Source organism: Oncorhynchus tshawytscha, linkage group LG06, assembly GCF_018296145.1.
Source record: "Oncorhynchus tshawytscha isolate Ot180627B linkage group LG06, Otsh_v2.0, whole genome shotgun sequence".
NCBI lineage: Eukaryota > Metazoa > Chordata > Actinopteri > Salmoniformes > Salmonidae > Oncorhynchus > Oncorhynchus tshawytscha.
Genome location: NC_056434.1, coordinates 31,279,644 through 31,303,164, shown reverse-complemented (window position 1 = coordinate 31,303,164; position 23,521 = coordinate 31,279,644). Strand labels below are relative to the sequence as shown.

The 23,521-nt window shown below is 43.1% G+C and overlaps 1 protein-coding gene across 2 annotated transcripts in view; it reads right to left on the bottom strand.

The window, feature by feature from the left end:
• Positions 1 to 23,521, bottom strand: part of LOC112252412 (FERM domain-containing protein 5) — a 107,103-nt gene that overhangs the window by 11,526 nt on the left and 72,056 nt on the right. For both annotated transcript variants that reach the window (XM_024423613.2, XM_024423612.2), the window contains exons 2-8: positions 11,160 to 11,264; positions 10,283 to 10,325; positions 9,370 to 9,448; positions 5,322 to 5,419; positions 2,801 to 2,924; positions 671 to 758; positions 344 to 432 (exon numbers count right to left, since the gene is read on the bottom strand). In XM_024423613.2, the coding sequence (XP_024279381.1) occupies positions 344 to 432; positions 671 to 758; positions 2,801 to 2,924; positions 5,322 to 5,419; positions 9,370 to 9,448; positions 10,283 to 10,325; positions 11,160 to 11,264 (626 nt within the window). The remainder of the gene's footprint in view (positions 1 to 343; positions 433 to 670; positions 759 to 2,800; positions 2,925 to 5,321; positions 5,420 to 9,369; positions 9,449 to 10,282; positions 10,326 to 11,159; positions 11,265 to 23,521) is intronic.

Below are 23,521 nucleotides of genomic sequence, written 5' to 3'. Positions count from 1 at the left end.
AGGAGCTGTATGGAATAGAATTCAGCATTGATCCATATGTCTTTGAAGATTCTTATAGCCACTGCTGCATGCATGAACATTTCTGCGTTGTGGTTGAAAACATGTTTTTCTCTTAAGCATCCAATCTGTAAACAAGTTGATTTTGAACAGACAGGCTGTGGAATCATATGCCCAGAATGGTAGCGACATGCTCAGATAATGAGACTCCTTCCTGTCATTCCTGTTTGCATTCTGGCCCTCTGGTCAGGAGGAGAGAGACAGATGGACACACTCTGTTGATTGTGACAGTATAACAAGATAGGGTATTTTGGTTTAGGGTTAGAGGAGAAATCTTTCTACTCACCACTTGAGGAAATGAACCCTCTTATTTCCCTGAAGCACGACAAATCCAAACGGGGTGAAGGCAAGAAAGGCTGGATTTCCAGATACATCCTGTCAGAAACAGAATAAAGTGTTTTACATCATGGCACCATACATACATACTCAATATACCTGTATCAAATACACACAAACACACTGAATATACTACATAACTGTATATGCTGCTATTTGTTTAAGTAAGTTGTTATCCGTTCTACCAAGAGAGACCTCAAAGCTCAAGTAGAGGGGAAAAAGGGTCTTTAAATTAAAATGTCTTAAACTGAAGCAGCAGTGTGTGAGAATTGGCCACCTTGCATGGATGAGGATCCACACCATATGTCTCCAGCATCTGGGCTTTCTGGAGGAAGTTCAGCTCTGATGTTTCAGGTGTCTGGCCACTGAGAAAGAGCACCAGCAAATATGGCATCAATGTCTAATTAAGATACTTAACATCAATAGAGCCAGGTCTATGAAAAGAACAAGTAAAGTGCCTGAATAATATTAACAGTGACAAAACTCTTCCCCTTACATAGAGGATTGATCACCAGACGGAGCTAGCAGATGCTGAATAGACCACAGAGATCTGGATACATGGCCAGACATGCAGATAGTGTGTCAACCGTCCTAGATGCCTTTACAAATTAACATGTAATCAAGCACCAACCATTCAACATCCAATAGCAATGGAGTAATGTGAGTATCAGCCTGACCTCCAGCAAAACACATCAAGATATGCCCACGACCCTTAGGCTTGAATTACTGATACACTCAAAACATCTAAATAGGCACCTGCCTCAGCATTTCAAGGATATTTTCCACAGCCAGGCATGTTGGACAGGTGTTCTGTTGGTGGTGAGATGTGAACAACCCACTAGAGAGCAGCAGAGGATCTTATCTATAATTATCTTACAGCTCCTGTATCTACGAACCTCAGACTACACTCATTTAGGTGCAGTCACATCCTCCATGCTTTCCACAGTATAAAGTATGTTCCATGGCCATGACCAGTTCACGGGATTCCAAAAGGGTTCTTCAGCTGTCCCCATAGAATAAGCCTTTTTGGTTCCAGGTAGAACCCTTTTGGGTTCCATGTAGAACACTCTGTGGAAAGGGTTCTACATGGAACCCAAAAGAGTTCTACCTGGAAACAAAAAGGTTCTACTTACAACCAAAAAGGGTTCGCCTATGGGGACAGCCAAAGAAACCTTTTTAGGTTCTAGATACTGAAGCACCTTTTTTCAGTGTAGACAAAGCACTCAGTAATGGCAACAAACATTGAAGAACCTTCAAATCACCTCTGAGCTAAAGTGAAAATGTCTGATCCATGTTTCAATGTATTTTCATTTCTATAGAGCACATTATCTCATACTAATTATGGTTTAAACAAAGAAGAAGTGCCTTGCGGGAGGATAAATAGCTCATTCATTATGGCTAAACCATTATCCATGCGGCCTCAATCACATGACCTTCAGAGTCCTGAGGGAGAGCGTGAAGGATCAGTGTGGTAAGTGTCTGTCACAGCCTGTGTATCATCATGAAGAAACCCTCAGTGATGCTTAATCTGCTAACCTGTGTATCATCATGAAGAAACCCTCAGTGATGCTTAATCTGCTAACCTGTGTATCATCATGAAGAAACCCTCAGTGATGCTTAATCTGCTAACCTGTGTATCATCATGAAGAAACCCTCAGTGATGCTTAATCTGCTAACCTGTGTATCATCATGAAGAAACCCTCAGTGATGCTTAATCTGCTAACCTGTGTTTCATCATGAAGAAACCCTCAGTGATGCTTAATCTGCTAACCTGTGTATCATCATGAAGAAACCCTCAGTGATGCTTAATCTGCTAACCTGTGTATCATCATGAAGAAACCCTCAGTGATGCTTAATCTGCTAACCTGTGTATCATCATGAAGAAACCCTCAGTGATGCTTAATCTCCTAACCTGCTGACAGAGAAAGTGATGCTTGTGCGTGTTTGTGTGCGTGCGTTGTGTGCACACTACCTTATCCTACTTCATTAGGTGTAATGCATTGCACTCCCTACTAGATCATTAGTACACTAATGACTTTACTAATGAAAGGTAGTACTAATTTGTGTGCTCAAGACAATTCCACCATCTCAACCCTGCTTTCTATAAAACCCTTAAATAACAGAGGGCCATTAGTCAGTCTATCTGCCTCGTTTCTGCTAGTTGCAAGCTTTAGAAGATTTTCCATTTGATGAAACAAATGTTTGAGAAAAGGGTGAAGTAACTAGTCTCCAAGATGATAACAATTACAGCACTTTGAGATTTATTTTCAATGAATAGCGCTATAAAAGTTGAATCACTTGTAAGTGCTTTGAGTTGTCTTATAGGTTGAATGTTGTGTGTATACATGAACGTGCATACAAGTGTGAGTGGTTGAGAGAGACCCAAGAACAGTGGATCGGTCCTTACATCAATTCTGTCTTGTGTATATCTGAGATTCGTCTCTCCAGCTTCTCTGAATGTTTTGGAAAGAACTGGAATTTAGAGCTGTATCCTTCAGGATGTTTCCCAGGGTCATAGTCCCCAATCTCAGCTGGAACACAGAGATAGAAAAATGTTCATGAAATTATACACCATTTCACAGCACCACACAGCACCACACCCTACATGGTTACATACAGTATATACAGTAATATGTCTAATATCCACATCACTCCATGTGTTGGTTCACAGGCAGCCTGTGTTGTATGTCAGCAGAGCTCTGAAATGACAACATTTTTAAACTGGCCCAGGGTTGCTGTTGTTTATTTGTGACTTCATGCAGCACTAAAGTCCCTGACAATTATTTCCCCCAGCGAGCGAGGACGAGGAGGTGACCAGGCAGCACATCTTTAATTCAGCAGCAGCCCATCCTGAACAGAGCAAGGGCACCTGCCAAGGGACCTGATACTGCACTTTCTGCAGACTTTGGCTCGCTCGCTGTACCCCTCACACATACAGCCTGCCTGTTTTTAGAGTGTCTACTGTGTGTGAGCTCCATGCTTACATGAGAATGCTGTTCATTGACCACATCTCCTCATTCAACACCATTGACACTAAGCTCAAGGCATGAACACCCCCCCTCTGCAGATGGATCCAGGACTTGCTGACAGGCAGACCCCAGGTTATTTATTTATTTATTAACCTTTATTTAACTAGGCAAGTCAGTTAAGAACAAATTCTTACTTACAATGACAGCCTAGGAACAGTGGGATAATTGCCTTGTTCAGGGGCAGAACGTCACATTTTTACCATGTCAGCTCAGGGATTCGATCCACCAACCTTTCGGTTACTGGCCCAACACTAGCCTAGTGGTTACTGGTTACTGCCGCCCCTGGTAGTGAGGTAGTGAGGTTAGGCAACAACACCTCCGCCACGCTGACCCTCAACATGGGGGCCCCCCAGGGGTGTGTGGTCAGCCCCCTCCAGTACTCCCTGTACACCCACGACTGCGTGGCCGCACATGACTCCAACACCATCATTAAGTTTAACGATGACACACTGGTGGTGGGCCTGACGTTGACTGCGATGAAACCGCCTACAGGGAGGAGGTTAGAGCCCTGTCAAGAGTGGTTCCAGGAAAAAAGCCTCTCCCTCAATGTCAGCAAAATGAGCTGATCGTGGACTACAGGAAACGGAGGGGGGAGGGTCAAAAACGTCAAGTTCATTGGTGTGGACATCACAGATGACCTGACATGATCCAATCACACCAACCACCGCTGGGAGGAAGGAGCAACAGTGCCTCTTCAACCTCAGGTGACTGAAGAAATTCGGCATGGGCCCACAGGTCCTCAAGAAGTTCTACAGTTACACCATCGAGAGCATCTTGACCGGCTGCATCACCACCTGGTACGGCAACTACACCACCTTCAACCAGAATGCTCTACAGAGGGTGGTGAGGACGGCCCAATACATCACTGGGGGAGGGCTCCCTGTCAGGCAGGACATCTACTCCAGAGGGTGTCGGAGGAAGGCCCAAAAGATAATCAAGGACTTCTGTCGCCCGAGTCACAGACTGTTCACTCGGTTACCATCTGGCAAGCGGTAACAGAGCATTGGGTCTCGGACCAACAGGCTCTGACAGCTACTACCACCAGGCTATTCGACTGCTGAACAGCTAACCCTAGATGTCTTCCTGCATAGACCTGCACCTTAGAGATTATTTCCACTGACTACCCACACATCTAAACCTTACACACTAACGTATGCCCAAACATACACTCAGAACACACACACACAGTCAAAGCTGCTGTTCTAGTATATACTATTTATTCTACTGCGTGATCAAGTCACTACCCACTTTATATTTGTAAATCCAGTGTAATAGTAAATCCAGTGTAATACATTCCATTATCACTATGCATACTACCTCTCCTATTACTTCTATTAACAGTTATTTTGGACTTGACTATTTTTATTGCTGTAAATGTAATTGAATAATGTACTGCATTGTTGAGGGAGCAAGCACATAAGCATTTCATTACACTTGCTGTAAACTGTGTACGTGACGAATACAATTTGCTTTTGATTTTAAACAGCTAACGATAGTGCTGATAGCAAGATGCCTGATAATCGTGTTGAAGACCTTATAACCTGGAACGACAACCTCATGTTTATGCATTCAAAGTATTGATCTTACTTATCAGCCGTCCCATCTTTCCTTGTCAGCTATGGTTTGACAATGGAAATTAGTATGGAGGTGCACATGTTGTCTGCATGAAATTCTAATGTCATGCTTTTTAGTATACAGTAGAGATCAGTCAATACGGAGGTAAGAAACCCACAGGACATATCATTTGCGTTACAAACTGATTACACTACAATCCAAGTATTTTTTTCCTGGCTGGTATTTATCTCGGTGGTGGGGTGACTGGCAGGGGAGAAGTCATTTGAAAATACAGTCCAGAGAGTGGGGCAGGCAAATCCAGCCTGTCAGGTCCTGTCACTGTACCTTGCAGGATGAAGGCAGCCAGCATGGCAGCATCCGATGTCTTACACAGGAGGCGGCCGTGGTACAGATCTCTCTTGATCTGCAGGAAGACTAAATATCTGTGACCAGCACAGAGAGGGGAAAGAAGGTCAGAGTTCATGCAACTCAGTCACACTGTAATATTACAGACACATATTTTTAAGTCTATTGCAAAACAACTACATGGCAAGACATCACCACTGACAAACTCAAAAGAATGTTGATTTTCAGATTCCCTTGGGTGCTTTGAATAAAAAAGTATAGATTTTGCACAAAATGTTCTGTTTCTGGGGAAAGGATGTTTAAATTAGTTTTGGGGACAGGGTTTGGTAGGGAAGGTCCTGAGGCAAACTGCTGCTATTGTCGACTGACTGTGTTTCTGTTCAAGCCTACAGATTAGGACCCAGATGGGACCAGGGCCTTCCAGAACACAGCAGCACTGTCTGCCAGATACACCAGCTGCACTGGCTTCAGACTGAGACTAACACCTGGAACAATGCAGCTACACTGGCTGCAGACTGAGACTAACACATTAAACAATGCAGCTACACTGGCTTCAGACTGAGACTAACACCTGGAACAATGCAGCTGCACTGGCTGCAGACTGAGACTAACACCTGGAACAATGCAGCTGCACTGGCTGCAGACTGAGACTAACACCTGGAACAATGCAGCTACACTGGCTTCAGACTGAGACTAACACCTGGAACAATGCAGCTGCACTGGCTGCAGACTGAGACTAACACCTGGAACAATGCAGCTACACTGGCTACAGACTGAGACTAACACCTGGAACAATGCAGCTACACTGGCTGCAGACTGAGTCTAACACCTGGAACAATGCAGCTGCACAGGCTTCAGACTGAGACTAACACCTGGAACAATGCAGCTACACATTCTACAGACTGACACTAACACCTGGAACAATGCAGCTACACTGGCTGCAGACTGAGACTAACACCTGGAACAATGCAGCTACACTGGCTGCAGACTGAGACTAACACCTGGAACAATGCAGCTGCACTGGCTGCAGACTGAGACTAACACCTGGAACAATGCAGCTACACTGGCTGCAGACTGAGACTAACACCTGGAACAATGCAGGTGTTAGCAATGGTTTCTGTACAGGTTTGCCCATTTAAAGATTCTGAAAGTGAATGTAACATGTGAAAGAAACGGTTTTTACGGACCATTTGGAGAGATGACCAAATGGACCCCTGATTCCCCTGACACCAACTTGACACAACCAAAACCAAAATAAGTCCAGGAGAACCCATGTGAATGCGAAAAGACACGTATGCTCGGCTGTAACTTTGTAATCTAGACCAACTCCACAACAGTTAATAGCATATCACTTAAGGAGCCATATGTGTTAAAAAAACAAACTCCCATTCTCTCTCTGGGTGACACCAGTAAATCACCGATGCTGTACCCTGCCAATGTTCTGCCCTACATTTATTTTGTCTTTTTATCTACCTTTCACACTTCTGCTGTCGGTAGATTTGTTGAAGGACAGCCGTGAATTGAAATGAATATTTTACCCATCCCTATCCTCTTCCCTAATTGTGTGTGGATCTGAAAACATATGTCAATGTGATATTTCCATTTTTTCTATAAAAATATGTAAACATTTCCAAAAAGCTGTTTTTGCTTTGCCATTATGGGGTATTGTGGGTAGATTGGTGAGGGAAAAAACTATGAATCAATTTTAGAATAAGGCTGTAACGTAACAAAATGTGGGAAAAGTGAAGGGGTAATTTCGAATGCACTTCTTTGATGTCATCATCAGGAGGTAGAAATCAGAGCGTATCAGAGGGTGTTTAAAGGCCCTATTGAGGGCACAGAGAGGCTTTTCTGGGTGACCTCATTGCAGACTGCACAGGGGATGAGGGAGTCAGGCGAAGAACTGTGCAAAAATGATTCCAATCTGATCTAGCTGGGGGCTAATCATGTATCATTTAGAAGAGTCTGCTAGCCGTCACTGACCCTCAGTCCTCCTCCTTCCCTGCCTTCCCTCAACAGCCAGCCAGTCAGCCGGCCAGAGAGACCAATGGAGAGCACAGCCCAGCTACACAGCCTCCCAATTTAGCAGAAATTTCTGAGAACAGGCTTGCCCGCAAGCTTACTTAGGAAGGCTTTTTACGTACATCTCAACTTTACTTCAAACTGCAGTCTCTTTTTAATATTTATCGCACTATTTTAGAAACAAAGTGCTCAGAATTGTTTTATTATGGAGGCCCTTCAATAATGACTAGAAAAACTAAAAATACTGTATGTGCATTCAGTAGGCAAACACTTCTGGAGAAAAAGAAAAGTATGAGAAAAGGTGATAAGCAGAGGGTGCTTTGAAACTGCTTTTGAAAAGGCAAAAGTTATTAAAAGATTTTATACACAAAACCATAGCTGCTCTACCTTACTTCTTCTTTATACTAGAGCTGTGGTTCCCAAACTTTTATAGTCCCGTACCCCTTCAAACATTCAACCTCCAGCTGCGTACCCCCTCTAGCACCAGGGTCAGCACACACTCAATTTTTTTAGTTTTTTTGCCATCATTGTAAGCTATACGATAAATGTATTAAACATAAGAATGAGTGTGACTTTTTGTCACAACCCGGCTCGTGGGAAGTGACAAAGAGCTCTTATAGGACCAGGGCACAAATAATAATATAATAATAATCAATATTTTTGCTCTTAATTTATCCATCTTACATAAAACCTAATTTGTTCATCAAAAATTGTGAATAACCCACCACAGGTTAATGAGAAGGGTGTGCTTGAAAGGATGCACATAACTCTGCAATGGGTTGTATTGGAGAGAGTCTCAGTCTTCAATCATTTTCCACACAGTCTGTGCCTGTATTTAGTTTTCATGCTAGTGAGGACCGAGAATCCACTCTCACATAGGTACGTGGTTGCAAAGGGCATCAGTGTCTTATCAGCGCGATTTGCCAAGGCAAGAAACTCTGAGCGCAGCCCTTTCCAGAAATCTGGCAGTGGCTTCTGATTAAATTAAATTTTCACAGAACCGCTTGTTGCAATTTCGATGAGACTCTTGTTCAGATATCGGTAAGTGGACTGGAGGCAGGACATGAAAGGGATAACGAATCAGTTTCTGGAAAGTACCTGCGTAATTGCGCACCCAGCTCACTCAGGTGCTTCGCTATATCACATTTGACATTGTCCGTAAGCTTGAGTTCATTTGCACACAAAAAAATCATACAATGATGGAAAGACCTGTGTGTTGTCCTTCTTAATACCGACAGAAAAGAGCTCCAAATTCTTAATCATAGCCTCAATTTTGTCCTGCACATTGAATATAGTTGTGGAGAGTCCCTGTAATCCTAGATTGAGAAACTTGTCATCATGCAAGTGGTCAGACAAGTGAAAATTATGGTCAGCAAAGAAAACTTTAAGCTCGTCTCCCCATTTAAAAAAGACGTGTGAATACTTCCCCCCTTGATAACCAGCGCACTTCTGTATGTTTTAAAAGCGTTACATGTTTGCTGCCCATATCATTGCATAATGAAAGTGTTTTGTGCCTTTTCCCCAGCATTGTTCCAGCCATATCCGCGGCAGCAGGAAGAATTAAGTCCTCCACAATAGTATGGGGCTTGCCTGTCCTAGACACTCGGTAGCTCCCCATGTAAGACGCTTCTAGCCCCTTCTTATTAATGGTATCTGTTGCTTTTATACATGTCTTACTACTCAAAAGTCATCTTTATTCTCGCTCCAAAAACTCCTGTGGCTTATTTTTCAAATTGTCATGTTTCGTTTCTAAATGTCTGTGGAAGAGTGAAGGTTTCCCACGAGAGAGTAACGGTTAATGTGATTGGATGTTAATTATTTGATTAGACTACCTGTATTTGACAATGTGTTGTTATTTCGCTGAACATTAGATGGTTTCATTTTATTTTTGGCAGTGAGACGTACCCCAGTTTGGGAATACCTGTACTAGAGGAACCCCGAGTGGTGGCTGGGGGAGTGGTTGTTGGCATTTCTTTACTTTGCTGAGCATCACAAAAAATCCTACCTGGTGATTTCCTCTTTGAGAGCAGCGGGATCAGGAGGGTAAAACTTGACTCTGAGACACATGGTGAACGGAGGCTGGGCTGGGGGACAAAGGCTTGAGTCAGCAATGGAGAACAAAATAGTCAGGAACATTTCATGGTCAGAGTTAAAATGATTAACTGAAAAAAATGCTCTAAAAGCACCACCTTGAAAAAGGTGTTCTAACATAGTGCTAACATGAATTGATGAAACCATTTCAGTTAACATATTAGCATTTCAAATGACTACTCAATTTAAACAGAACCCATTAGCAGCAATCTTTGAAGGTGGCCCTGAAAAATTATTACCATGAATGAAAATTAGTTTTGATCTTTACTTCATATCATAGCACAGTATAGAGTAGATTAGGTTAACGGAATCTCACTTAAAAACTCTGTATCCACAATTAGCAAGACACAGTTCATGATGATTCGCAAAGACGAGAGTGGGTGAGAGTTTAGTGTGGATTATCTTCTGCTAGGATTTATTTGAGTTTTTTTGAGGGACAGTTCATCTTTTCTGTCCCTACTCACAGTCAAATGGAGAATCGTGATCTGTTGAAATCATAATACAGTAACTTCCTACCATCTGTATTCAAATGCACAATCATTACATTTACATTTTAGCAGACACTCTTAGCCAGAGCCATGTACAGAAGAAATTAGGGTTAAGTGCCTTGCTCAAGGGCTCATGACAGATTTGTCATCTAGCTGCCTCAGGGATTTGAAACAGCAACCTTTTGGCTACTGGCCCAACGCTCTTACCCATTAGGCTACCTGCCTCCCATTAGTCAAATGACATGATGTGTCATTAGAGACCCCATGGTGATGATAACTATAATTGCTCAATTGGCAAAATGATCATAGCATGAACAGGAAGACACTCGACATACTTACATTTCATCTGCTTGGCAATACACTTTGTGACCTCCAACCAATGCTGCATCAACAACAAAAAAGACACATGATCAAAGTGTGACAAAAGTGAAACGTCTGAAAATCCTGCTTCTACCGCCTTAACTACAGCTGAGCTGAGCTGTTACTCCTGACACCATGCTCATATCACTCCATATCACGCTACAAAAGCTAGCAGGTTAAATGCAATAGACAGGAATGACTGTTCATCTAAAGACGTGTGAAAGCCTGTGTCATGTCATGTCAGCTTCGGATCTAAAACACACCAACATCATTCATGCTATCAAGTCCTGATTTCTGTCATTAAATCAACATCATGCTGAAGCAAATTGAACAGTGAAGGCCCATAAGGATAACCGCTTTGTATATAAATGACAGTAATGGATGTTGTATCAGATGATACTACACCAGTATGCCTGAGCCTGGCCAGACAGACAGACACACTGCGGCAGTGCTCTCTAGGCTCAGTGCTGAAGGTAACTCTGGTTCTGCCAGAATATCAGGCCCTGCTTCATCCCCCTGTCCTTCTGGGAACATTAACTCCATCAAGCCCCTCTCTTCATTGGAAATGCAGGATCAGCAGGACCTGTGTCTTGTCTCTGTGGCTAAAACACACACTCTGAGCACATGTTAATTCTTCATGAATCAAGCAGTGCAGCTACCTGCTATTTTTAGTGCTCTGCTGCTGCTGATGGAATGAGTGTCACTCTAATATGGTGTGTTATGAAAGAAAGAAAATAACATACATCTTCAATCTGGCCCTGTATCTGTTTGAACCGTCACCTCTACTGCAGTATGCTTCATGCAGCACACGGACACACACACACACACGCACGCACTCACACACACACACACACACCCGCTGCTTGTCTGGGTCCACATATCTGATGCCAAAGTAGTCCTTCTCCAGTAGGTTCAGGTGGTGGCAGATAAGGTCGAACAGATACTGTCCTTTAGCATCCCGCTGCAAGACAAGGAGAAAACAATAACATGAGGAACTGTTAGAAAACACAAGAAAAGAGCACAACAAACTACTGTAAGCAGGCAATTTCGAGGAAATACACCCACTTAAAGGACATCAGTGGGCTGGTCCAGGAACTCAACAACTCCATTAGGACATGAGGGAGAACCTCTGCCAAAGTTTGAGTGTGAGACTAGTGCAAGAGGGAGGTAATTTACTGATATATAAATGTGCTTCATATTTCCCAGAACCTGTGGAGATATTTAGGATTTATCCAATATTGATGACAGCCACCACAGCCATCTGCTGAGTCTGGGCCAGAAGCCCTCCATAGCTGAGAAAAAATGAGAGAGTGGATTAAGTGTGCTGAGATCTGGCTGGGTTAGACTGATGGACTGTGACCCTCCCTTGCTTGTGTGTGGGCACGCTGCCCTCGGAGCAGCAGTCTGGCACACCACACAGTGGCACAGAGGACTGGACGCAGTGGGCACACTCCTCCACTGACTCTCTACTGCACATCAGATGCCACCGCCGGTCTCCTATATTCTGCACAGCCACAGGTACAATTATGGGAAGTAACGGTGTCAACATTGCCTAGCATCCCTGTGGAACGCTTTTGGCACCTTGTAGAATCCATGCCACGACAAATTGAGACTGTTCTGATGGCAAAAGGGGTGCAACTCAATATTAGGAAGGTGTTCCTAATGTTTTGTACACTCAGTGTATATAATTCCATTCATTTTTTTTAACAGGTACTGGGCTACCTTAAGATGAGTCTTGTGAGACAGCATGTACGTGTTCGTAAGAGTCTCACCTTTCGATTATGGGGTCATATTACTGTGTAGCCCAAACTGTTCGGACGCCTCAGATAGAAGTTTGCAGATCGGCGGTACCTACTTCAGACAAGTCCCATGACGCTTGTGGGGGTCGTAGAGACAAACGGAGAACACCATCGTGCTCGTGAGAGTCTCATCTTTCCATAAAGGGGTCATATTAGCATTAGTAGCTAAAAAGCGTTTTGGGTAGCTCTGCCGCCTTCCACCGCAGATGCGGGAAGACGACATCGGTCGATGCGGTGGATTGAGCCCATGCAAAGCAACAGATATCACTAGATTAAACAGATGGATTTTGGATTATGCTAATTAGATTTCCACGGGGGTGCGGGCTCTAGGTAAGAGGAGATCAAAGAGAAAGCAAGGCAGAGAAGGAGAGGATAGAAGAGGAGGGGAGACTCTGCCCACCTGCACCGGCACCAGTTTTCCCCTCCCTCTCTCACACACCACTGAAAGACCTATCAGGCTCCCAGCTCTGATTACTATTTGAAATGTCACTCAAATCAACATGTTCTCCATAATAATATCCACCCTCTCTGAATTATTCCATAAAGATACGTTATTTGATAAGTTATTTTATTTTCAGAAAACATTGCACACCACCATAATAAGTTGTTTCCCTCTGGTGGAGCTTAAGGCATTTTTGTATGGTCTGCTGGTATTAGCAGAAGCACAAACCAGGGATGATTACAGCTCACTGGGACAGGGTGGTGATCCATCCGGCAGGCAGGCAACTAATACACCTCTCTACCTAGCCTACAACCTGGGAGTTATATACTGCAGACTCAGTCGGGCTGTCAGCTTAACACTGTGTCTGTTTAGTCTACTAACTAGAATAACGGCAGTGCTTCTGTGATGAGCATGTGTACTGAAACTGGGTGGACTAGAATTCTGATACACTGGCACCCCTCACAGATTACTGTGCAACATCAGGAAACAACAGACTAAACGATTACAATTATTACAATATCCTGAATCAGTACCAACGTAAAAAGTAATCTTCAAAGCAAGGCTATAAAATAAAAATATATGCAATCAATACATGTGAATGATCTGTTTTAATAGCTGAAGAGGATACATGCAGGTGCTGAAGTTGTGCCTTCTAGGCATGACATGTGTGACATATTAAGAGGATTGCATCTCCCAGTCTTACTAATAACTGGGATGTGGATGAAGAGGTGATACATCAGTGCCAGGGAGAGAACGCAGATTAATGACCGCTCCACTGATCTCCCTCTCCTTCTCCCTCCCCATGCCAGGGACAAACAGGCCTCACGTGCCACCTCCCTCCCTCCCCACTGGCTCACTTGGGGCCGTTTAATGGAGCTTAGTAATGGGGTCAGTCAACACACATGCTCCTCACAAACAAACTCATAAGTCTTCATGCAAACTTTTAAAGGAACACGCTTCAAGGTCAAGCATACAAGTATCATGCGTCAGATGAATCTGTCACGCTCCAATTGATAACATGTCAGCCAATGAGGACTGTTTAGTGACCTTGGAGAGGAGGATAATGTGGTTAATCCACATTTGTATTTACAGCACATCCATATCTCTAGCATTTCCCACTGTCTACATTGCCTTCAGTGCAGTCAGAGCTCTGCATGCCTATTTTTGGTCTGACAGATGGGGAGCAGTCGACCTTAAACGCATATGATTGAAGCATGCAAAGCACAATGTGATGTGTGGGTGAACAGCAGAGGATTCCCTAAATGAGCCCCTGACACAGAGGGGGCTGAGGTCTGCTGAGAATAAGACACTGGCCATGCGTGGGTAACATGCTGCTGTTGGCCTGGACACCACCTGATGGCTGCTACTGGATCTCACTGGATCTCTCCAGTCCAGAGGACAAGAAGACATGTCCCTCCCCCTCACCATTAAGAACAGTATGACCCTTGAGCTGTGAGTGGAGGTCACCTCAGGCCAGGCTAGACCAGGGCAGTGGGCTGCTAGAGTCAGCCTCAGTCACTCTCTCTGTCCTCACTGGGCCTGTGATGGCAGAGGAAGTGTCTCTTTGATCAGTAATCTCCTCAACGTCATTACTCAGGCTCCAGCTAACACACTTCATTAAGAGAGAGCCCTGTCAGAGAAGGCTTACCGGGTGCCTGCCTTGACTCTCCGGACAAATATCAGTGCGAGCAAACGCTGCTAACAGTCTGACCTTTCTCACAGTAAGACTTTGGGCTTGCAGACCTCCATGGGCGATCATCACTGTCACTTCTAGACCTCTCCCTCACATCCAACTCAACCCGACATGCCTGCTTACTTGCCCCGGGCAGAAATTGAAGCACAAAGGGTCAATGCATTGCGCAAGGACACACACGCTTATCAATTATGCATATTACATCCTTATAAAATAGGTATGGGACACAGATCCCTCAATAAGATCAATCACAGTCTCTCACTCTGAGTATTGACATCCCATCATAATAAACCATTCTTGTTCACCTTGAATTTAGAATTAAACTTTGTTTATTCAACTTGAATAACTTGTATTTTTTGAAAGCTGTAAATAGACAATACACATTGTTCTGAGATGCACCAGCCTCAAAAACCACCACTGGGCAGAAATCCCCGCCAAGGCGAGCCAATGACAAAGCAAAAAAGTCTGGAAGACAGTGATGTATATGGGCAAACGATGACGCATTGAGTCAGACAGGAAGCCTGGCTTTTTCTTTGCAGACAGCAAGTGTGTTAGTATTCCATAGCACTCCTCTCTCCCTCTCTCACTCCTTCTCCTCTCTCCCTCCCTGAGTCATCTCTTTACCCCACACAAAGCCCAGCTGCATTATTCCACTCCAACAAGCTCTGTAATTACAGGATCTGTGTGACGGTGTGGCGGGAAAAAAGGATCTGATGAATGATGCTGGTGAATTCCTAATTAACCAATGTCTCTTCAGCTGGGTTGGTCATGGATTGTTAAAGGGTATCGACCAAACTGCCAATAGAATCCCCTGGTCTGACCATTGACTAACCAAATCAAATAGCACCTCCGATAAAGAAATTGGTTTGTTCATGTGAACGGGGATTCGGTGATTGTTGTTGTGGCGGTAGCATCTGGTGTGAAAACCTATGCATTCTGTTACTCCTAGTGACATTTTACAGTTGAGTACACTTTTATAAAAAGGGTAACAAAAGGGTTCTTTGGCCGTCCCCACAGGATAATTATTTTTGGTTCCAGGTAGAACCCTTTTGGGTTTCATGTAGAACCCTCTGTGGAAAGGGTTCTACATGGAACCCAAAAAGATTCTACCTGGAACCAAAAAGTGTTTTTCAATGGGTTCTCCTATGAGGATGGCCAAAGAACCCTTTTAGGTTATAGATAGCACTTTTTTTCCTAAGAGTGTAGGAAGGCCTCTTTCCACACATCCTGTAAACAGACTGCATCCTCTACCATCAAATCCAAAGGATGGTTCATAATAGTGATTGGGGGGGAAATCAAATACAGTTCCATATCGGGATATTACTTTTGACGTTATATCGTATCGTATCATCTTGACAATATCGCAATATTATGTTTGCGCTAGTTGGCTGTACCTGCACCAAAACTCCACTACTTTTCCTTATGTATCTACTTTTTAAACAGGGAGCCCATTTGTTTTCTGACCTTTTATTTCCATGACTGATCCAAACTTGTTTTCTCACCGCTCTCTCTTGTCCCTCTGCAGCAAACATACGGTGAGCAATATGTTGGTAACACCGAATCGCAATACATATTGAACCGCAATACATATCGTATCGGCACCTAAGTATCGTGATAATATCGTATCGTGAGGTCCCTTGCAATTCCCAGCCCTAATTCATCATAAATCATAAAAACATTTGGCTAAACCTGTGGCAAAATGCCTGTCCTGTACTAATACTACCATACGCATAAGTAGTAGCACAGCCATGAAAAGCAGGGATAATTCTATCAAATGTCATTACTGCTTCACAAGCGTTTTCCTCTCCTGCGTTGTCTCTGTTGGCGGCAGTCTTAATTTTGTCATTAAACGGTAATTTACTGAACAATAGCTCATCCTGGACGTAATTCTGAACCAACAATAGCACATCTTCCATGCAATGCCCATAATGTGTCGCCTTGTAAATGGTTGGGCTGCTTTAACTGGCAAAACAACGCCAGTCTCCATAATGTCTGTGTGTCCAAACAGACATCCAGAGCTCCTGCAGGGTATAAGGCTTCACAGGACACAAAGTTGATGGAGCTCTAGCCAGATACTTGAATGGCGCAGATAGCCATAGGCCTACAACTTATACGTACAGTACGCTCAATGGCAAAAAGATTGACCAGCAAAACAATCCCCAGGTTTAAAACAGCATCATTGCTACCCTATTTCCTAAGGGTCCCCTTGAGTACAATGCCCACTTTCCTTTCAGATTAATCATTAAAATGGGCTTTATGTCAACCTTGCAACACAGAACATTAATAAAAGACAGTTTCATTTTATAGCGAGGGGGAGGGAAACACAATGCTGTTGGCTCGTGTGTGACTGGTGTGTGTGTGTGTGTGTGTGTGTGTGTGTGTGTGTGTGTGTGTGTGTGACTGGTGTGTGTGTGTGTGTGTGTGTGTGTGTGTGTGTGTGTGTGTGTGTGGTTTAAAGCACAGCGAGGACCTGGAGTGGTAGAGCCCTGGGTAATTCCTCCGGTTTCATTAATAGATTACTTTCCTTAGCTTCGGGGCCTGGGGTGTGTGAGTGATTGCATTGTTAATGTAGCACACTCGGTCTGTGTGAGGTTCAAGCTCAGGTTCTGCTGCCACAGCATCACAGCCTGGGGCCTGGGACCCAGAGCACACCAACGCATGCACACACGGCAACTCATCCACAACCCATTACATACAGTACACACATACCTCTGCTTCAAACGGAAAATCAACAATCAAGTGCTTAAGCCTTTCCAAGTAACGATTAGAGAACGATTAACGATCACCCAGGAAACCTATAGGTTATTTTAAACAGAGAACATAACATCAGACAGTTGTAAAGAGCAAATCGTTATGATGTAGATTTGTTATATTCATTCTTAAGCACTCAAGACATTTATCAAGCACTTAAGCTTTATTGACCCCAGAGCGTGTCCTTCAGATATCTGCAGTGTTCTGCGACAATGGGAATGTAAGGGATACGGAGCACATTCTCCACTCAGCCACTTCACACTTCCCCATAGCTTCACCTGCTAGGTTCATACCGTATGGTGGTGAATAGGGTTGCAAAATTCCGGGAACTTTCAATAAATTCCCTGGTTTTCCCGAAATCCCGGTTGGAGGTTTCTACAATTAGCAGAAAATCCGGAATCTTTCAACAAGGATTTCTGGAAAACAAGGGAATTTATTGAAAATTCTATGAATTTTGCAACCTTAGTGGTGAACATTGGGAACGAGGCACCATTAGGCAACCCTAGTGGTGAACATTGGGAACGAGGCTTCCTCTAAACCTTTCACCTGCACTGGGCTGGTGCTGCTCATCTCCCCCAGTTAAAACTCTGACCACCTAGTCTCCATCACACACTGGTCCCACTAGGAGAGGAGCCTAGGATGCTGGGGTTAGAGGGGGATAAGCTGAACTGACATTTTGGGACCTGGGAGACAATGGTAGAATCTGTGGCACAAGCACAGCAGCTAATTAAAACTTTAGATGATTCTACATATAACCTTTAACATCCTAATAACATATAACCTTTAACATCCTAATAACTGTTTTTAAACGTAAGGAAGGCAAGAAGGACTATTTGGAAGGCAAGAAGGGTTCTCCATAGAACCATTTCCCAGCATGGTCTATTGCAGGGAGATTTTCAGAATAGTTTGTTTTACTATAATATCCGCGTTTTTGCATGTACTTGACATTGATTGATTGTTTAATTTTATGCAACATAAAGATAAATAACATACCGTTTTGTAACCTAATCCAATCTGTTGGTAATTGGATTAATTGCTGTTCCAGTTTAGATGATTGAGGTAGTCTCAGTATTCAATCTTTCCTACCCTGGCAGTCATTCTGAATACAGGTTGCGGGTGATTAACAAGTCCACTTGTTGGATATCCTAACTCTGGCTGGATTCCAATAGGAATTACACATCACTTTGCAAGGCATCATAATGTAATTTGCAGGCCTGATGTGACCTGTAAACCAGGAGATTCCTAACACCCCTGTGTTTGGAGATAACTAGGCTCTCAAAGAAAGCCTTATGATATACCCTGAGTATACGAAACATTAGGAACACCTTCCTAATATTGAGTTGCACCCCCGTTTGCCCTAAGAACAACCTCAATTTGTCAGGGCATGGACTCTACAAGGTGTTGAAAGCGTTCCACAGGAATGCTGGTCCAAGTTGACTCCAATGCTTCCCACAGTTGTGTCAAGTTAGCTGGATGTCCTTTGGGTGGTGGACCATTCTTGACACACTCGGGAAACTGTTGGGTGTGAAAAACCCAGCAGCATTGCAGTTCTTACAAAAGGTTTCATTTGGAGAATAGTGCGTTATCCCATCCTTGTATTCCGACCTATATATCGCACCAGCTCTACGGTGTCTTAATGTAACCATGATTGAATTCCGACCCCAGTGCAGCTCAGTGTAAACAAGCGTAACGGAAGGGTAAAAATATTCTGGCAAGTACTCCCTGTATATCGTTTCATTCTTGTTTATTTTTTTCCTCTTGTGCTACAATTTTTTTTTCATTATAATTTTTTAACTGCATCATGGAAATGGCTTGTAAGCAATCATTTTACAGTAAAGTCTACTACACCCAATGTATTCAGTGCATGTGACAAATACAGTTTAATTTGAATTGACCTATCAGAGCTCATTGTGAAATGCTTGCTTTATAAGCCTTTCCCAACAATAAAGAGTTGAAACATCTCCTTAGTGTGGCTGGGGTGTTCAAGAAGTACAGGATGCTAGAGCAGGACTGTTAGCAGGTCAGTGTAAGGAACCACAGTGAGTGGCAGAATGACTTAAGTGTGATCAGCCTGAATACTAAATACTATTCACACTCTGATCACTCATGGTAACATGCTAAACAGACAGGCAGACATCAGCATAGGCCCATGCCTCATGCCTGTACACATAAACAGAAAAATACAAGTTACATCTAAGAAATGCACATATCCTAGTGTTAAATTCCATCTGTCAACACTCACATAGAATTTAAATTCCAAAACCTGTAATTTCCTGTTACCAGGGCTCTGTGTTTGTCACTGTGCCTACATGTACATGAACCTCCAGAAAGCTGTTGCGTGTTGAGAGAATCAAGTTGTATTGTCCAGGAACTAGTTCCTGCAGCCTCCTAGTAGCCAGGGTTCCCACCAGCAGCATAATGCTCTGCTTGGAGAAAAAGCAAGCTGTTCACACTCACCAGGCAAAAAGTGGGCCATCAAAACACGACGGGAATGAGGTGGAGTATGGATTTTCCCCAGAAACAGGAAAAGTAGAAAAGCAACAGAAGCTGGGGAGTTGGGATGGACTGAAAACAACAATGACTACATAATATAAACCACACATACTGTATCTTCTTGTATGAGCGTCCATAGAAGCTCTTGAAAAGCTCAATTGAGCAGAACATTAAATGTAGCTGTATGGAATGCAAGTTGGCATGTTCGGAACACACATGATAATCAAACCCTTCAGCGAGAGCAGATCCACACTATCCACACTAATGCCAGAGCAATACTTCAAGTTCAATAATGACGCATAATTAACGATTGTTAGGGGTGGAAAAAATACTCAAAAGTCATACTGTAGTAAAAGTAAAGATACCTTAATAGAAAATGGCTCAAGTAAAAGTGAAAGTCACCCAGTAAAATATTACTTGAGTAAAAGTCTAAAAGTATTTGGTTTAAAATATACTTAAGTATCAAAAGTAAATAGAATTGCTAAAATGTACTTTAGTATTCAAAACTAAATGTAAAAGTATTACAAATTTAATATCCTTAAATCACGCAAACCAGACAGCACAATACATTTTTTTATTTTATATTTACGGATAGCAAGGGGCACACTACAGAACTCTGACTTTAACTGACAAACAAAGTATTTGTGTTTTGTGACTCTGCCAGATAATAGCCTATGACCAGGGATGTTCTCTTGATAAGTGTGTGAATTGGACCATTTCCCTGTCAAAATGTAACAAGTACTTTTGGGTGTCAGAGTAAAAAGTACATTATTTTCTAATTTTGTCAAAAATATAAAGAGCAAAATTAAGTACAGATTTCCCAAAAAACTACTTTTATTTATAATTTTTTGTTAGTTTGATGGTATCCAATTGGTAGTTACAGTCTTGTCTCATCACTGCAACTCCCGTACAGACTCAGGAGAGGCAAAGGTCAAGAGCCATGCATCCTCTGAAACTCAACCCAACCACAATGCTTCTTGACACAATGCTATCTTAACCCAGAAGTCAGTTGGAGGAAGCACCATGTACCTAGTGCCCGGCCTGCCACAGGAGTCACTAGTGCACAATGGGACAAGGACAAACCCTCCCCTAACCTGGACAACTGTGCACAGCCCCACAGGTCTCTCAATTGCAGCAGGCTGCAACAGACCCTGGACTCGAACCAAGAATCTCAAGTGGCACAGCTAGCACTGCGATGTAGTGCCTTAGACCACCGCGCCACTCAGGAGCCCACTTAAGTAGTACTTTAAAGTATTTGTTGTTAAATACTTTACACCACTGACGATTGTATCGTAGCTCTCTGATAACCACTTGAATAAACACATACATTTTTAAATACACATTTTAATGTATGTATAATCATATCCATGACAAACATTCAGACTTTGCGTTGAGTATCTGACTCATGTAAACCATCTATCCAACCAGATTAAAACAAGAACACATACAGACGTCTTCAATCGGGTCCTAACAACATTCTGTACCATTCTTGTCAGTATCCTCCTGTCCACCCTCTGGAATGTCTTATTAAGTACATACAACAATTAGATGAAGCCATCAATTGCAACATTCAGAAGGGATTGGGACTGTACTGGACTGGGTTCTGTAATAGCGCCTGGTCTATCTGAATCATTTATTGAGGAGATTGTGGCTCCCCGGGGCCTCCATTAACGCGTTGACACGCAAAACCGCGGTGTTCCTCTCACGCCTGCATGCACAAGGAGCCAGTCTCCAGGGCCAAACAGCTTTCTGCATTTTCATGGCTGGATTCACCAATGGTAAGTGATCTCTCCTGAGGCCTGGGAAACAATGGAGGGGGTAAAGTGGCACCATGGAACTCCCTGCCTCTCCACATGGAAACCTGAGGTAGCCAGAGGAACTCCAGTCCTGAGGCAGGACCTGTACTGTATTGCATGCCACTTCACCACTCCCCTTTTCTCTTCTCCAGTGAACCTGCCAATACTGATTGATTCATATAATACAGTTTGTAGAAAAAAATCAATAATATGTTATTATCTGCAGTCAAGCACACTCCATGCTACAGTGTGTTGCTTCAACTGCAAGCTGGAAACAGCTCACAAAACCACAATGACATCAAAATGACTAAACATGTCATTGAACAGAAGGACAATCTCCCTCAGCAAGGTCAGAGGTCCCGGGGTATAACCTTCACAGCAATTTTTGCCCGTTCTTTTTCAGTAAGACCAATGCACATAGTTTCACAGGGAGAAGAGTGGATCTGTCGAGCTGAGCTCATGTAGGCCTACGGCAGAGGTGACGTCATCAGCATAGATAGAAATCAAGCTTTCCGCTGCAATTTACTCCTGAGCTTTTCGCTGGCTCCTGCACTTCTCTCTGTTTATAGATTTTTCCCTTCTGTTGATTACAGAAATATTAGTATGGTATTCCTGAGAAACAGCACTGACCGCAACGATCAGTCACTGAATGTGCAGTTTACTTGTTATACTGTATGTTGAGCTGGATCCTCTCTAAAAATAAATATAAATGCATTGGATCCCAGTGTGAGGATGGCTGAGATGGGGCAACTGCTCTCTCAGTAGATGAGGGTTTGAGGGGTGTTGTTGACTAAAGGGATCTCTGTGGTGTGTGTGCTGTGTGTGTGCAGTTGCTGTGAAGAAAGAAAGTAAGAGAAAAGACTGCAGCAGCTGCAAAGTTCAAGAGATGTGCATTTGGCACAGTCCACCTAATACATATGGATGAGGTGGAGGAAGATTTTGGCATGGCATCCACAGAGGCATTAAAATAGCCAGAGCTGCGCAAAAGCTCTTAATTATGTAAAAAGGAAGAGTGCTTCCTGCTCTGACCACAGTGAGCAGCACAGACTGGTGACATGTTATCCATCTACTGTAGCACTAAGAGGATACAGACATCACATCAGGGAGACAGCCAACACTGGGCCTGAATCTGATGAACAAAACGAGCTCTGTGATTGGATTGGCTCAGTGGGCATTCCAGTGGCATCCCTTACATGGAACACCCAGACAAGGAAATGCTTCATACTGTATATCAGACTGCTCACAGACAGGAGCTGTCTTTGGTATTGGGACTGTTGTATCCCCACAAAAAAAACACAGCACTGTGATCCCTTCTGTACACACACATACAGAAGCATACACACACACACACAAGTGCAAGTACGCACAAACACGCACGCACACATAAAATGTGACAAATAAATGCGCACTTATGGTCTAAAGTAGCCTGGCCTCACCTTGAATCCACCACGCTCTGTTGAAGCAATTTATCAAACAGCACAGACTAGGTGATGCCCCTGTCATCACTCTTCTGTTCACCACCCTGGCTAGGCTCTGTGCAGCTCTATTATGGACAAGGTGGTCACATGTTGTGGCTGTGTTGGGTAACTTTATGTGACAGGGAAGAGGCCAGTCACCTGGAGAAAACTCTTAAGAGGGAGAAACCAAGAGGAACATGTCTATTGGAGGGAACCAAACTGCCTCTGAAATCTTCTTCATATTTCTTCATTCTTCACAGTAGGCTACCGTACACAAATCAAATCAAAGTTCATTGATTGCGTACACAGATCTGCAGATGTTTAGGCAGGTGCAGTGAAGTGATTGTGTTCCGAGCTCCAACAGTGCAGTAATACCTAGCAATACAAAACAATTCACACATCATCGCAAAAATTAAAAGAAAATAAGAAAAAAATAAGAAAATTAAAAATGATCAGGATGAACAATGTCCGGAATATAAATATATATATTTTTAAATAATGGTGTGTACAGACAGTATGGACAGTATATGAATAAAAAAGGTGTGTGCAGTAGCTATATAGGATGAGCCATGAGAATACAGTATATACAGTTGAAGTCGGAGGTTTACATACACCTTAGCCAAATATATTTAAACTCAGTTTTTCACAATTCCTGACATTTAATCCTAGTAAGAATTATCTGTCTTAGGTCAGTTAGGATCACCACTTTATTTTAAGAATGTAAAATGTCAAAATAATAGTAGAGAGAATGATTTATTTCAGCTTTTATTTTTTTCATCACATTCCC